At 39.6% G+C, this 15361-nt stretch overlaps 1 protein-coding gene across 1 annotated transcript; it reads left to right on the forward strand.

Moving 5' to 3' along the window:
• Positions 1 to 789: 789 nt before the first annotated feature.
• HRG (histidine rich glycoprotein) lies at positions 790 to 11867 on the forward strand. The gene is made up of 7 exons (XM_074912493.1): positions 790 to 987; positions 4985 to 5092; positions 6063 to 6150; positions 6673 to 6839; positions 8598 to 8714; positions 10192 to 10278; positions 10905 to 11867. Exons 1-7 carry the CDS (start codon positions 790 to 792, stop codon positions 11865 to 11867), a joined length of 1728 nt encoding a protein of 575 aa, XP_074768594.1.
• The last annotated feature ends 3494 nt before the right edge of the window (positions 11868 to 15361 follow it).

Consider the following 15361-nt stretch of genomic DNA (forward strand, 5'->3'; position numbering starts at 1 on the left):
TCTCTAAAGAAGTCTATGAAGGCTACTACAGCCAAAGAGCACACAAAACTGCTGAGGCTGCTTTACAACACCTCATGCCATACCTAGGTTACACTGGTATTAAGACAGTGAGTCCCATTCTGAGTACCAGTCTGAAATGATATAAAGCTGATAGAAGTCTGCTCTAAATTTTCTTGAGTTGGACAAGTAGGAGGTACTCACATAGAAGCTATAGACTACCAGCCTGCAAGTGCACCTTGAGCTACATCCCTTTTCCAAACCTAAGTGACCTCCTTGTTTCCCTTTCACTAGTTCTCTGCAAGGTAAAGATCTGTAAAAACAGGGATATGGATGTAGCCAGCATTTGACCACAAATATTCCAGCATATTTTCAGCTCAACTGTTTTTACATTAAACAGCAAACTAAGATTGCATAATACCTGGACACATAAACTGGACCTTCTTAATGCCAGGTTCAGCAGCACACTGTTGGAAGCTGAGTATTTTTCATATTAAAACACTATTGCACAATGCTTAAAGAATCACAAACATAGTCCCGCCAATGGATAGTCCAGAATGTATTATAAGGCCTACTTTCCTCAAAATCTGCTCAATCACTATATAATCATTTACTTGCTGTTTGCAAATGTTAATCCAGGGTCAAGGTAATGGCCCTGTGACACAACACTTAAATTTATATAAAACCATGCCCTTTTAGCATTCATTAATAAATTCAGAGGGCTACTCTGATTTAAAAGCAGACTACTGGCTTTATCAGAGCATGGGCAGAAGTGGCCACACCACAAACAAAATGCTGCTACTAGCTTTAGGTTTTTTTCTAACACTACTGCAGTGTTCTAATGCCCAAAACAAAACAAGCATTACAACTGCAGACTGTAAAACTGTTGAAACAGATGCAGGAGTGGCCCTGGATTTGGTCAATAGACATCGCAGAGATGGCTATGTTTTTGGTTTATTCCGTGTTGCTGATGCACATGAACTACATATAGTAAGTATCAATTTAAAGGCTGATTTACATAAGACTGTGATTTTAAAATAATGAGGCAGATCATTAAAAGCTTATGATTATTGCTTTTAACATAGCAATGTTGATGTAATTCAATGAATCAGCTCTGATTTACACTATCTCAGTATTCATTTCTGCATGATTTATTGCACATAAGCTTGATTTCAAATGATGCTGAATGCCCTCTATTCTCTTGGCCGACAGGATGTTGGCGTAAGAGGTGCTCTGAACAGCTTTATACAACACCAGAAATTCATCTGTCCTGTCTGTTGTCAGGTCTCAGATGTTATGTTGAAAACTTGTATTTGGAGGGTTTCTTTAATCTGCGACTATCTAACATTAATTAGATCCATATATCCTGCAAGATCAGTATTTTGTTATCATCTTAATTCTGGAAGATAGCTGGATAAGTGGAGAGAAGAAAAAAAGGCAGAGGAAGTCAAAGGAGATGAAAATGTCATTCTGCAAAACAGGGGAAGGGCTGGATAGAGAGTCCATATCAGTCATTTCCTATTTCCTTCCTACTTCTATTTTTGTTTCCTAGAGAGAAATAAGCCTTTCTCTATGACCGCCTAAATGCCAAAGCAAATCAATAGCAGAAAAACCAATAGAATAGAACTTTTTTTAAAACTAGTAGATAAAAGAGACCAAGGACATGTAGATTTACTAATGCATTGACTACCTTTTCGCTGCTTGTCTGTGAAACTAGAATCTAGGCACACATGCACTGTTTAAGAAGTGTATTACACATCTCAGTATGGCATCTGAAAAACAGGCTAGTTTTTGATGGAGCTGCTTAGACTGCCTGTTAGGACAGGAAAATTGCTCCAAAAGTGACCCAAAGCTCATATGCCTACAGAACTTCAGCTATACTTTCAAAAACCCTCATGGATTATTTTGCTTTTCAACGACAAGGATGTGGCAAGTGATACTACTGGGTTTTATGCAATAGCCAGGTAGTTAAAGAGCCCATCTAGGAAGGAATCAGTCTTCTTCAGCATTAAGAGATTTAAACAATCAAGTCTCCTGTCCTTGAAGAATGCTGCTCCCATGCAGCTATGTGTGTGCCAGCCCTGTCAAATGGAGCCACTGAACAGCTGCAAAATTCACTGAATGATTGAGAAAAAGACACAGTCATTTCTAAAAAGAAAAATCTCAGTATTTTGGCATTTTAACCAATTATTGACTATATGAACTATAGAACCATAACTTGGAATAGGCACCAGAGCTGAGGATTCATACTTCCTGATAAATGTTATAATCACTAGGCTACCTATACTGGTTTTGGCTGGAATAGAGTTGATTTTTCTTCTTAGTAGCTAGAATAGTGTTGTGTTTTGGATCCAGTATGGGATTTGGTATGAGAAGAGTGTTGATAAATACACTGATGTTTTCAGTTGCTGCTGAGACATCAAGGTCTCCCCAACTCTCCATGTCCTACCCATGTGCAGGTGTACAAGAAGCTAGGAGGGAGCACAGCCAGAGCACCAGGCCCAAATTAGCCAAGGGAATATTCCATGTCACACAGCGTCATGCTCAGTGTATAAAGGAGGGTCGGCCAGGAAGGAGGGGGTTCTCTCGCTCGCTTCCAGGATTGTGGTTTCAGGATCTTGGTTCTTTGGGATCGCTAGCCAGGAACAGGGTGGGTATCAGTCAGCAAGTGGTGAGCAATCACATTGTGCATTACCCATTTGTACTTTCTATTATTGCAATTGTTTTGTTTTATTTCAATTATTAAACTGGTTTTATCTCATCCTATGAGTTTCCCTTACCCCTTCATTTCTCTACCCCATCCCAGGGGTGGGAGAGGGTGAGTGAGCGGCTGCATGGTGTTTGGCCAGGTTTAAACCACAACAGTACTGTGCTTATGTTTTGCTTTGTACCCCTAATGAATTTTGCTCTTTTTGTAGTCCAGGGCCATAACTTCAACTATCACACAGAGTCTATATGAACAGAAAAGACCCTTCTACCTATCTTAGTGCTAAAGAATTCTCTTTGTAAGGTCTCTGTACCTTCTCAGACCCAAAGCCACCAGTTGTGGTCTCCTGCATACTGATCATGTACACTATTGTGCAAGAAGTTATGTTGGCTCCACCGCCAAGATGACATTAAAAAAATAATATATAAAAAAAGAGCAGAACATTATTTTTATTATCTCCATGCAATATTGTGCATCAAGTCTATCACATCAACCCCCTTAGAAACTTAAGCAGAGCAGTTCCTAGCACTCAGATCTCTGCTGGGTTTACCTGGGACTTCTAAAACCATAAGATACTCAAGTATTCACACTGAAATAGTTCTGAGCTTGTGCAGTGCAGAACTCTGGCACCCAAGATGCTTTTTAAATAACCAAAAAGGCACCATATAAGAATATTATTCTTGATCCCAAGAGCTATCCATCAGATGAACAGATGCTATTCTACTGCATATTTGGATGTAGACAATTTCAGCCAAGCTCTGCTCTAGGCTTTATTGAATCCAAATGCATCCTGCTGAAGAAAATAAACATTTGCCCATGATGAATTGGCTTCTTTAGCGTTTCACAAGTTTGGATGACAAAGTGAATATATTTAGTCATTTACGTTTTAGAGGGCTCCTAGTGAATAGCACATTTTACAAAAGACTATCATACCTTTCCATTCAGTGCAATTCCATAAATACAATTCAGAAAAAAATTGGGGTTTTTTTACTGTTCGTCTTCTCATCTTTGTCTGCATTTTACTAATATGTTGACTAGAAGCTTGAAATTATTGGCATTTATAAAATAAAATAGAAATACTAACTTCCCCTAAGCAAAGAATATACATGTGACTAGTGGGCAAGGATGAGTGTCCAGGACAACTACATTATTTTCCTGCTTCTGTCATTGAATGACATATATCTTTGTGTAAATCACCTAGCCTCTATTTTAAAAATAGAGACAATACTAAGACATACACATACTGCAAAACTAGTGTTTAACATGCCACTCGTAGACTCTTAATAAAAAAATACTACACTGGACTGCAGTAATACTTTCTCAAGGTCTCATCTATACAGAAACACTCTGAAAAAGGAATCTGAATGGATGAAATCTGATAAAACCCGAGGACACTTACTCACAGTGAAGGGCTTTGCATCATTTTATCTAATAAAATACGTCTGTGTTCATTCTGAATGTCCATACAAGGGTTGCATGAAATTTAAATAATCCATTCCAAATGCGAATTAAGATTAATTTTCCTGAGGAAAAATATAAAACTTTTCTATGAACCACAGATAATTCTTAACACCACATCCTATTACACTGACAGCCAAATTCAAATTCTGATTCTCCATCCTGTTTGCTCAGGAGACAGAACACATTAGAAGAATTTCAGAGCTAAGGCTCCTAACTTTGTAGGGATTATTACAGTTTTGTTGCACCACTCCCTGAATAAACTGAGCAGGAAGCAAAGTTCTGAAAGTATATCTGGTCACTAAGGTTATCTGAAATGGATATAGCTATATACTTGGCTGCCTAGACAACTGATTTCCTAATAGACCAACATGTTCTATGTGATAATCAGAAAGACAGAATGGCAACTTTTTAATTCTGGTAATTTCCCTACATGATGGATACCAGGTTTACAACAGACTCTTCTCACAGGTTTCCAACAAAAGGGTAAGAGGCAACAGTTGTAAGTTGCAGGAAGAGAATATAAGGCCAAAAAAATCATGGAGAGTGGTTAAGTACTGGAACAGCCCAGAGAGGCTGTGGAACATCTCTCTTGGTGATATACAGAACTCATCTGAATCTAACTTTGAAGTCAGCTTTGCCTTGAGCAAGCGGCTGGACAAGATGACATCCAAAAGTCCCTTGCAGCCTAAATACTAGTCAGTTCAGAAAAACCTTAATAGGGAACTGAGGAAGCTATATGAAAAATGTATCTACTTCAAAATAAGTTTATTTCAGACCAGACAGTATGCAAACTCTTTTTTACCTGCACTTCTCTTCCAGGGAAATTCATCAGTCCTCTACTTAACTTTGGATGTGCTACAAACTGAATGCTCTGTATTGTCCAGAAGACACTGGGAGTCTTGTGAATACGGTGACACCTATGCCATGGCAAGTAATGACAACCACACAGAGTCATATGTCAATAATGCATTAACTTCATCTTCATCTGAACTGCCCAGAAAATTCTGTGTCACAAAATCTCAAAGACTAAGCTTTAATATGGCTCACTAGAAAATAAAATGTATTGAATTCTAGAGTTGTTAAGATGAAGGTTTGGAAAAGAGTTGACTGCTCAGATAAGTGCAGCTTTATTTAACAAGCTGTCTTGAAGGAGCTATACTCCACATTCCACTGCTGGAAGCAGTACTGATATTTTAAGAATAATGTGCTGACAACTAAAGGGCACTAGAAATTATTTTTTAAAGCATGTTCCTAGTATATTAGCCAGAAATACCACTGTCATATTTTGTCAGTTTTCTGTTATAGCATTTGTGGCAAGACAATATGAAATATTGGTAGTGTCAGTACACATATGATATGTAGCAATACTTGTCCTTTATTGTTGCAGTCCAGTGATGCAGTCTGGGATGAGAACTACCAGTCCAAAACTTTATTTAAATACTACCACACAGGACAAAGCAGGAAGGCCATGAGGAGAGAAGAGAAGGCATTTACTCTTTTTATTAAGATGGGGAAAAAGAATGGAAGAAAAGGTCCATCCACTTTCTGATAAAGACTTACCTAACCTTGAGTATCCCTGGCATCCTAACTTCCCCTGCTAGCTAGTATTATCTTACTGTAAATAAGTATTGGAACGACTGAGAAGACTGGTTTAATTTTCCATTGTCTACTCAGTTGTGCAAACAGAGAATTAAAATAAAGGCTCTTGTAGAGGGAGATCCCATTTTATCTGCACACAAATTTTGAGTGGTACCAGATCAAACATTCCATTAATGACCACATCTGTTATTCTTAGAGGTACTGTACATTAAAAGGAGGCATAATTTCTATGATCACCTACGTTCAATGAAATGCAGTGAAAATAACATCATAATCACATATTCTTTTTTCTTCTCAGGACTTTGGGCAATGTAAGATTATCACATATACAAGCCAGATGCTGAAGAAACAACAACTATATGGATTTAACTGTACATTAAGTCCAGGTAAAATAACCAGTGTTGTAAGCCAATGCATACCTCAGACCATCCCTAGTACCAAATTACAAGTCTGTGCACTAGTATATGGAAACCGTAACAGATTCATTCATCTGCTTGCAATTCATATTCTAGATAATTCGAATGGAATGTTAAGAATGAGTAATAGAATTAAGGTTACCCTACTCTTCTAAAACAGCCTTTATTAATGTCAGATGATATCACCATTCCAGTCCACCAAAACATGATAATGAATATCAGAAAAAAAGCAAACTTGGAAAGAATGCTCATTTGGGGTGGTAAGATTCTAAGGTGGAGCTAAAGGATTTATAAGAATATTCATTTTCATACATTTGGGTTTTTTTCATGTTACAGGACAAACCTGTATTTGTGAAGTGAGGGATAGGTATTTCACTTCCAAGCAAATGCTTGCATTTGAGTTTCTCATTATAAATTCAAATTAAAGGTGCATGCACACTACCAAGAGTATTAATACTCATTGCAATATTAGTAAATTCTCTGTTTTCACAGTTCCTCCTGATTTATTGGAGTGCAAAGATTGTCCTGTGAAAGTTGAAGTCTTAGAAGTCATTGAGCAACATAAAACTATTGCTGCAAAGGCCCTGAAGAAATTCAACAGCGAGAGTAACTACACAAACTACTTCAGCGTGAACAAAGTTGAAAAGACTTTAAAGATGGTAAGTCACATTTTGTCCTAGAATTACTTATAAACAACAAAATTTTTGAGCAGCTTCAAAACCATGGGACCAGAATTCAAACCCTTCTAGGATCAGAACTATTGCTTGTCACCTCCCAGTGTAAATCATCTGCTATAAAACTGAAAGTCCTACTTCTGCAAAGACTTGCTATCAACTTTAATTTAGGCACGTGAAAGCAAAAGAATTTCTCATTTGCTAAAATCTATGGCAGTGTGATGACATCCAAAATGTCAGAGCCTTCTTTGTGCGCATAATTTTTTTTAATTCCTGTTTACCTATCATATAATAACATACAAGTGTTTATTTAATTTTATTTACCAAGTGTTTATTTATTAAGAACCTGAGTTCTTCAAGATGTACAGCCATGTACACGGTATTATCACAGTCATACATTCTGCCAACTGAAGTCAGATAATTTTTTACTCTTAGAATTTAGCACATGGGTACAACACAAAACAGAACACAGCATCATTTTCACTTTCTGCTGCAGAGCAAAGTAGTACTCAAAGCTCTGACAGTCAGGACGTAAATTTGTATCTGTGCTGTACCTCTTGAAGAACTACTGACTCTGGTAAATGACTTCTCCATCTTTGAATGATGTGACCATGAAGATTTATCCTTTGGGTGATTTGAAGCATAACTCTCACATCACCACAATTTCTTGTTAGTAGATACTGGAGGCCTTCACTTAAACAGCACAGGATCATCCTGCCAACACGTGTGTGAGTTCAGGACACCTCTGTAACGAGGACCCATGGTCTCTACCATAATACATGCTGATCTTGGAAACCACCTAAATTATAGCATGCCAACCCCACCTCCCTGCAGCTTTTAATATTGCTCAGAAACTTCAGAGTGTTCTACACTGTAGTCCCACGCAGCATGTATTCCTAGTCCCAAATAGCAAGTGGATGTTTTCAGATTGCCTGGATTCACAGATTTCTCCCTAAATGCTTTATCTTTACCATTTTCAGCTACAGTGTCAATTTAGATTGTACCACTGGATTTCAACAGACTGCGTAACACTTAGAAACCATGAATTATGATTAAAAAAACCATACCATAAAGTATGTGCATCTACTTTTAACCAATTTAGCTAAACCAGTGAAACTTCTGTGCACACCCATGCTATGGACACCTTCAACACAGACTTGAAGTAAACTACTATTACAGTTGGAAATTAAAATGAAACACCTCTTTATGGATTTTAATAGGATCACAAAGGCCTTCTCCCATGTTCTTATGGAGTAATGCCGCCTTTACGAACAATGCCACTGACAACAGAGAAAGCAACAATCTCACCATAGCTGCCAGAATTTCATACCAAATGAACATCAGCACTGTAGCACTACGCACTCCTGGCACTGGAAAGGCATGGTTGCCATCCAGTAGATCTCTGTATTTTCACAGGACCAGCAGTTCAATTTAAGGAGAAGACTCTAAGGATGCTACCTCCTAAAAACACAGGCTGTAAAAGTAACAGGTTTTATAGCGTACACATATTAGACAAAGAAATAAAGCAACCATTCTTGGAACTCATAAAGATGTGAGGTAAGTAAGGTATAAATTATCTAATCTATTTTTCTTACTGAATACACGTAGATTTGAACAGTACAGTTAATGAAAGCATAAGGTAGACAGGATTTTGACAACAATAGGAAGTATGGTTGCTTTCAAAATTACTTTTGTCTTTAAATACACCTAGTTACCACTTCTTATTTTACCTCTTGGTTTCAGACTGCCTCCCGTGAAGGTCACATTTTAGAATTCTCTATAAAAGAGACCAACTGTTCCAAATCTGCACAACAAGCATATGAGGGATTGGAATGTGATTTTCTGGACGACTGGCACGCTGTAAGTAAAGTCTTAGAATGAAAACTGAGAATCATGGCACCAGGAGAATCTTCCCACAATATTTCCAAGTGTTTCTTATAAGCATGCACCCAAACTCAAAATTAAAAATCCAGCATGTCCAAGCCCAGATCTTAATTTTACAGCTGAGGAGGCAGCCTGAACTCTCAAATCTAAATGTAACTGGAGTCTGGCATATTGCAGACCTAGAGCTGAGCTTTTCAGTTTGGATCTGGCTTTCACATTCAAATTGTGGCCATTCCCTATTAAATCATTCAGGTTATTTTTCTAAAAACATTTACACTAACATGAGTCATAGACCTTGAAAAAAATACATGTATTATGTCATCCCAGTGAGCCCAGGGTTACTTTTTTTTCTTCTGCTGAAAGGGAATGGAGAGTGGAATAATTCAGGCCTGTCTGCAGATTACTATCAAAGTACTTTCCTCACCCCACCTTCCCATTGCAATAACAGTCTACACCAAAAAAACAACTAGGCAAGATCGTAATTTCAGAATAAATTATTACCCAGAAATGAAATTGAAGGAATTAAATAAAAATATGGAAAAAATAGAACATGTAGAACTTTTTTTTAAATCTACATCCATTTTCTTCTCTGGCTCTTTATACTCCAGGACTCTGGAAAAGGTTGTGAATGATCTGGTAGGGGAGCCAGAAGTTCACTAGCATGAAGCACAAGCCAGATAGCTAGAGATTCTGAATTCTGTTCTCAATGCTGCCACCACTGGTGTGTGTGTGTGAAATACTATTAACATTTGTAATCACTGATCATATAGGCTATTAATGGCCCAAACACACATCAAGATAAAGCGTCCACTACAGAGAGCATACACAGAACCTCTTACCTGAGTTCTGTGCTCTTTCACATGAGTGATTGCACACACAACTGGACAGCAGGTGAAAGTCACAGCAGACAGGATGCCAAGGGAAGTAATGCTGAAAGATTACAAAAAAATTACTTTTCAAAAACTAAATATGGAAGAAAACTCTACCTTGAGCTTTTTCTGAAACAGCATAGCTACACAGTGCCTGTTTTTGAGGACTTTGAGCAAAATTTTAGAACAGCCAAATCTGAAAAGATCTTTGACAAACACAGAAAAAAAGGAATAAAAATCAGTCACCCACAGAGTACTAATTTTGGAGACATCAGTAGCAGACCAATTTCTTTCAGGTATCAAAAGAGAAGTAAGATGGAGAGTAGTAGCCCTTTAGAAGCATGTGGCAAAGTGGTCTTCACAGTCAAAACCACTCAAAAATGGCATATATATTAATCAGTATTAATCACTGGCAAGTACCACTGGTCAGAAAGCTCAGGATCTAAGCTATGTAAACATACATAGGCATCAAAGGAACTAGCCTAACTTTTAAAATGTTGAACTTTCAGTAGCTTCTATTAACTCCATCACAAGAACCCAGATGTGCATTGTTGGGTTTTTTTTTTTCCTTTTCTTTTGCTTAGCACATGGGATTCTGCAAGGCAAGAATTATCAGTGATGCAGATGAACCTGATGGCACAGATATAAGCTGTGAGATCTACCATCCCTGGGTAGGTACCCACTTACTGAAATGTCTCTGGCTGTATGCTCATGCAGGCTACAGCAACCTCACTTAGTCCAGTCTGACAGATGAATGCAACATTTGTTTATGTCCCTTTGTCATTGCCTGGGTGTGATGCAGCATGTTAGGACAGACTGGCTTTTGACCCCCAGGTCAGCTGGAGGATGAGTTAGAATGGAGCTGTCCCTACTGCTCTCTCCAAGGGCGTCTTCTCTCAGTTCAATCATACTCCTTAGCTAAAGTGAGTAGAGATGGGCAAACAAGTTCAAAGAAATTTTAGAAAACAAGAGGAGAAGGGATGATCTTTCTCGTATTTGCTATTTCATTTTATATTGCAATAGCTACTCCAGTGTGGGTTTTGTTTTGATCCATCACAAATTTTGTTTAGTTGGTTATATAATTTCATTCTGTTATAGTGTAGTACTCCCAGATAATTTACAGTAATTTGGCATTTTATCATCTACTCCTTGTCTTCTATCTTGAAAAAAACACAATTTTTGCTTTATATATCACTGGAACTGTAAATGTAAACCTATTAACTCCTACCTCTCTTTCTTTCTTCTGTCCTATCAACACCTCACATAATATTTTCTCCCCTGGTGTTTTTATAAACAGCATCATGGCTATGGGCAAAGATGCAGACATTCAACTCTGGGACAGCCACACAGGCACCCCCATTATTTTGATCACAGACATCGTCACAGACATCGTCACAAGCATGGATGTCCACCTTCTTCTCAATCCAGACCTGAAGAACCTGAGCATAACCATAATTTCAACCAAGAACCTCCTCCTCCACCCCTCCACAGTGAACCACATCAACACCTTCACCTTCCACACCATTGTCCTCCACCTTCTCCCCATGGTGGACCACATCACCACCTTCCTCCTCCCTATGATGCACCACATCCTCCTCCCCAAGAGGAACCACAACATGCCCCTTCTGCTCCTCCTCCCCATGATGAACCACATCATCTTCCTCCTTCCCAAGAGGAATTACACAATCTCTCTTCTCCTCCTCCCCATGATGAACCACCTAATCCTCCTCTTGGTCCCCATCATGGACCACATTGTCCTCCCCCTCCTCATGGACCACACCACCACCATCATCCTCGTCCTCATAGACCACATTGGCATTCTCCCCCTCCTCATGGACGACATCACCACCATCATCCTCCCCATCATGGATCACATTCTCCTCCTACTCATGGACCACATCGCCTTCCTCATCCAGAACACCCTCCTCATCACCATCATCCCTATTACAGACATCACTGCAACAAGACAAGCATATCGGGAAAGTACTTTCCATTCCAAATAACAGGAGCTGTCTATCGCATTCCAGTTCTAAATCAGCAGGATTCTCTCACACCTCCTACTGCGAACTTTCCTGAGTTATCCCAAAGCAATCCTCACTCCTCCAGCACTGGTGAAGGTATTCCCTCAACTGGCTCCAGTCTAAAGGAGATGCCAGAAGCTCCAGGATTTCCAGATCACCCTACACAATCAGAATCATGCCCAGGAAATCCCAAACTTGTTCTTCCAAAAATTTTGCCTTTATTTCCACATAGACCATAACAGATAAATTCTCCTGCATGACCTCAGAGAATGATGTTCCTGGCTTGAGAGTTGCAGGGCTAGTAACAGTTGTATAATGAATAAAAACAGCATGTGGAGAAGGGGAAAATGCATACAATTTCTAGGGAGGAAAAGCACTGAAAATAATTATTAAGACAAGTATTCCAACCTATCTCTTGATTCCAGCTCAGACTCCACTGTAACTGAAAGGCTCAAAATTCTAAGTCCCTCAGATAATATGAATGGGTACAAATCTTGCTAGCAAACAATGCTCCTTTAGTTCTAATAAAAAGGAAAATTCCCTAATAACTACCATCGAAAATCTTTCATTTTCTCATCATTCATAATTGTTATGTACTTCTCTGAGGAAATCTGACCTAGAGGAAATTTGACCACCTTCCATAAAAAATGATCCATGCCACTACATTCATACTTTATAAAGATTCAAAGAAAATAAAAATATGTAAGCTTTTTTTTTTAACAGTTACCAAAATTTTGTCTTTTTTGTTAACAATGTATGTGTAGCTGCACAGTAAACATCCATGAGGCATACTCTAGCATAAATTGACTAATGGTGGTTGGGTTACCACCATTATCTAGAAAAGGTCTGAGAATAGTTAATGACTTGTAGTGTAACACTGCAGAGTGGCCTGCACAGGTTACTTCCATTGCTACAAGTTGCTGGTGGTGATATACCAGAAATACTGCATTCAAGGACAGCCCTTTTCAAATAGTTCATAGTTGCTCTCAGGGGAGGAGAAAAGCAGATGCATGTAATAACTCTTTCATGTAAATGTTTTCTTTATTGCTGAACCTTCCTCCCTGTATTGTAAGAGGATAGAAGAACAAAAATTTAGCAAAAGAAAAAAAAACAACATTTCTCATAAGATCTGCAGCTCAGAATGTAAGTTTTGTTTTGTAACCAGGATCACTATTGCTATAAACAATTTTATGGCTGCTTAGTTCTAGGATAGAACTATTGTAAAGATTTATGACCAACTGAATGGTGATCTGAAACCATGCTGTAGAAAGAACGTATTTTTCTGTCCTTTAGGTGAACTTAGCTCATTATAATATGAAACCCGCACCTCTATAGCTTAGAGTTACCCACTTCTTCATGAAGCTCCTCACCCTTTGAGCATGAATACGTTAATAGGTAGATACTGTGACTTTAAATGAAAGCAAGGACTAAAACTAGCCAACAGATGATACTGTGATAAAATACTAAGAAATAGTTATGTATAGAGTGTGTGTTTCTGTGTTCAGAATCAAATAAATATGGTGTGTGTTTGTAACTCAGTGTACTGGCCACTTTGGATGCCAAGCACTCTTTTCTGTTAACTGGCTCTTTGCATACCAGGCTCTTTGCATACCATACTAGTTTTGGGAAACTGAGTTGGGAAGAGCAGGAAGAAAGAACGCGTGTCTTTTTATACTCCAGCCCCCATCAGGGTGAAGTCCATTCAGACAGATCTGGGACCTCAATGAGTTAGTTCAGAACAGTTATGTCATAAGCAAGAACATGGGATTAATCTCAAAAAAACAGTAATTTGGTCCTCAAAGTAGCTTTTTCATGGCATAAAGTAAATACAGTGTGAGGGCTACACTGAAGAAAAAGAAACACAATGGGGACAGCATTTTATGTAACTGTGTCAAGGTCGACTAATTTTTAAAAGTGCATTATCATGTATGAACAACCTTATTTCTAGCATAGTTTATCCACAAAGTCTTTAAAGTGCATTTTCTTTAACTAAAACTTGCAGCAAGTGTTGCTTGACCATGGCTGGATGCCAGATGCCCACCAAAGCTGCTCAATTACTCCCCTCTTAAGATGGGCAGTGGAGTGAAAATATAACAAAAGGTTCATGGGTCAAGATAAGGACAGGGAACACTCAGCGATTGGAAACATGGGCAAAACAGGCTCAACCTGTGGAAATTAGCTTAATTTATTACCAATCAAATCAGAGTAGGATAATGAGAAATAAAACCAAAGCTTAAAAATATCTTCCTTCCACCCCTCCCTTCTTCCCAGGCTTAACTTTACTCCCAATTTCTTTACATCCTCCCCCAAAGCAGCACAGGGAGACAGGGAACAGGGGTCGTGGTCAGCTGATGACACCTTGTTTCTGCTGCTCCTTCCTCCACAGGAGAGGACTGCTCACACTCTTCCCCTGCTCCAGTGCGGGGCCCTTCCCACGGAAGACAGTCCTTCATGAATTGTTCCAATGTGGGTTCCTTCCATGGGGTGCAGTCCTTCAGGAACAGGCTGCTCCAGCGTGGGTCCCCTGTGGGGTCCCAAGTCCTGCCAGCAAACCTGCTCCAGCGTGGGCTCCTCTCTCCACGGGGCCACAGGCCCTGCCAGGAGCCTGCTCCAGTGTCGGCTTCCCACGGGGTCACAGCCTCCTTCGGGCACCCACCTGCTGTGGTGTGGGGTCCTCCCTGGGCTGCAGGTGGGTCTCTGCTCCCCCGTGGCCTCCCTGGGTGTGGGGCACAGCTGCCTCACCGTGGGCTGCCCCACGGCCTGCAGGGGAACCTCTGCTCCGGGCCTGGAGCACCTCCTCCCCCTCCTTCACTGACCTTGGGGTCTGCAGAGTTGTTTCTCTTGCATATTTTCATTCCTCTCTCCAGCTGCAGTTGTCCTTGCACAGTTTTTTTTTCTCTCTTCTTAGATATGTTATCACAGAGACGCTACCACAGTCGCTGATGCGCTCGGCCTTGGCCAGCAGCGGGTCCATCTTGGAGCCAGCTCGCATTGGCTCTATCAGACACTAGGGAAGGTTCTAGCAACTTCCCATAGAAGCAACCCCAATAGTCCCCTTGATACCAAAACTTTTCGATACAAACCCAATACAGAAAGACATAGCTAGAACACTGGAGCTGAGGCAATCCCAAAGCTCTTTGATGCTCAGCACTGGAGACAAGCACCAGATGTTCTCAGCCAGCTCTAATTCTGGCTCTACCAGACACAGGCAACAATACTTAATCCCTTGTTTTTGGGTGTCACTTTCCTTATCTGCAATGATAATAAAACATTTTGAAGACTGACTAATCCATGGTCCAAAAGCAGTCTACACATGGCAACAAAGATGGATACATCCTATAGTAGCATTAAGCACAAGGCTTATGAAGTTATTGGAGAGTTACATGACATTCAATGATATGCACCTGTTCAGAGACTTTTTTTCAAACATGATCTGACTTCTCAGATCTACTGCAGTCTGAACACTAAACAGATCTATAAAATTTACAGGGTTGTCCAGAACCAAAGCTCCACTGCCACTGTGACCTTTTTGGGTGTTTTATATAAGCCTTCTAAAATTCATTCTCAGCAGCAGTTTAGCTGTTAAGAAAAGAAGCCAGAAAGCTACAAACATTCTGTTTTCTTTTTTGCTCAGGGGCCATCCTGTTTATTCTAAACCTGTCCCCAGCTGCAGCCATTTAGCTTGTTATCTTGATGGCAGGTGAATAACCTTAGAGTCATTCTGGTGACCACA

The sequence above is a fragment of the Athene noctua genome, chromosome 8, assembly GCF_965140245.1.
Source record: "Athene noctua chromosome 8, bAthNoc1.hap1.1, whole genome shotgun sequence".
Taxonomy (NCBI): Eukaryota; Metazoa; Chordata; class Aves; order Strigiformes; family Strigidae; genus Athene; species Athene noctua.

What these genes read in the sequence shown, in the direction of transcription:
- HRG (XM_074912493.1), top strand. Translation starts at nt 790, where the DNA reads ATGCTGCTACTAGCTTTAGGTTTTTTTCTAACACTACTGCAGTGTTCT. An exon ending in TAACTGTACATTAAGTCCAG is followed by an intron (nt 6,151 to 6,672) that starts GTAAAATAACCA and finishes CTGTTTTCACAG; the next exon opens with TTCCTCCTGATTTATTGGAG. An exon ending in GTGAGATCTACCATCCCTGG is followed by an intron (nt 10,279 to 10,904) that starts GTAGGTACCCAC and finishes TTTTATAAACAG; the next exon opens with CATCATGGCTATGGGCAAAG.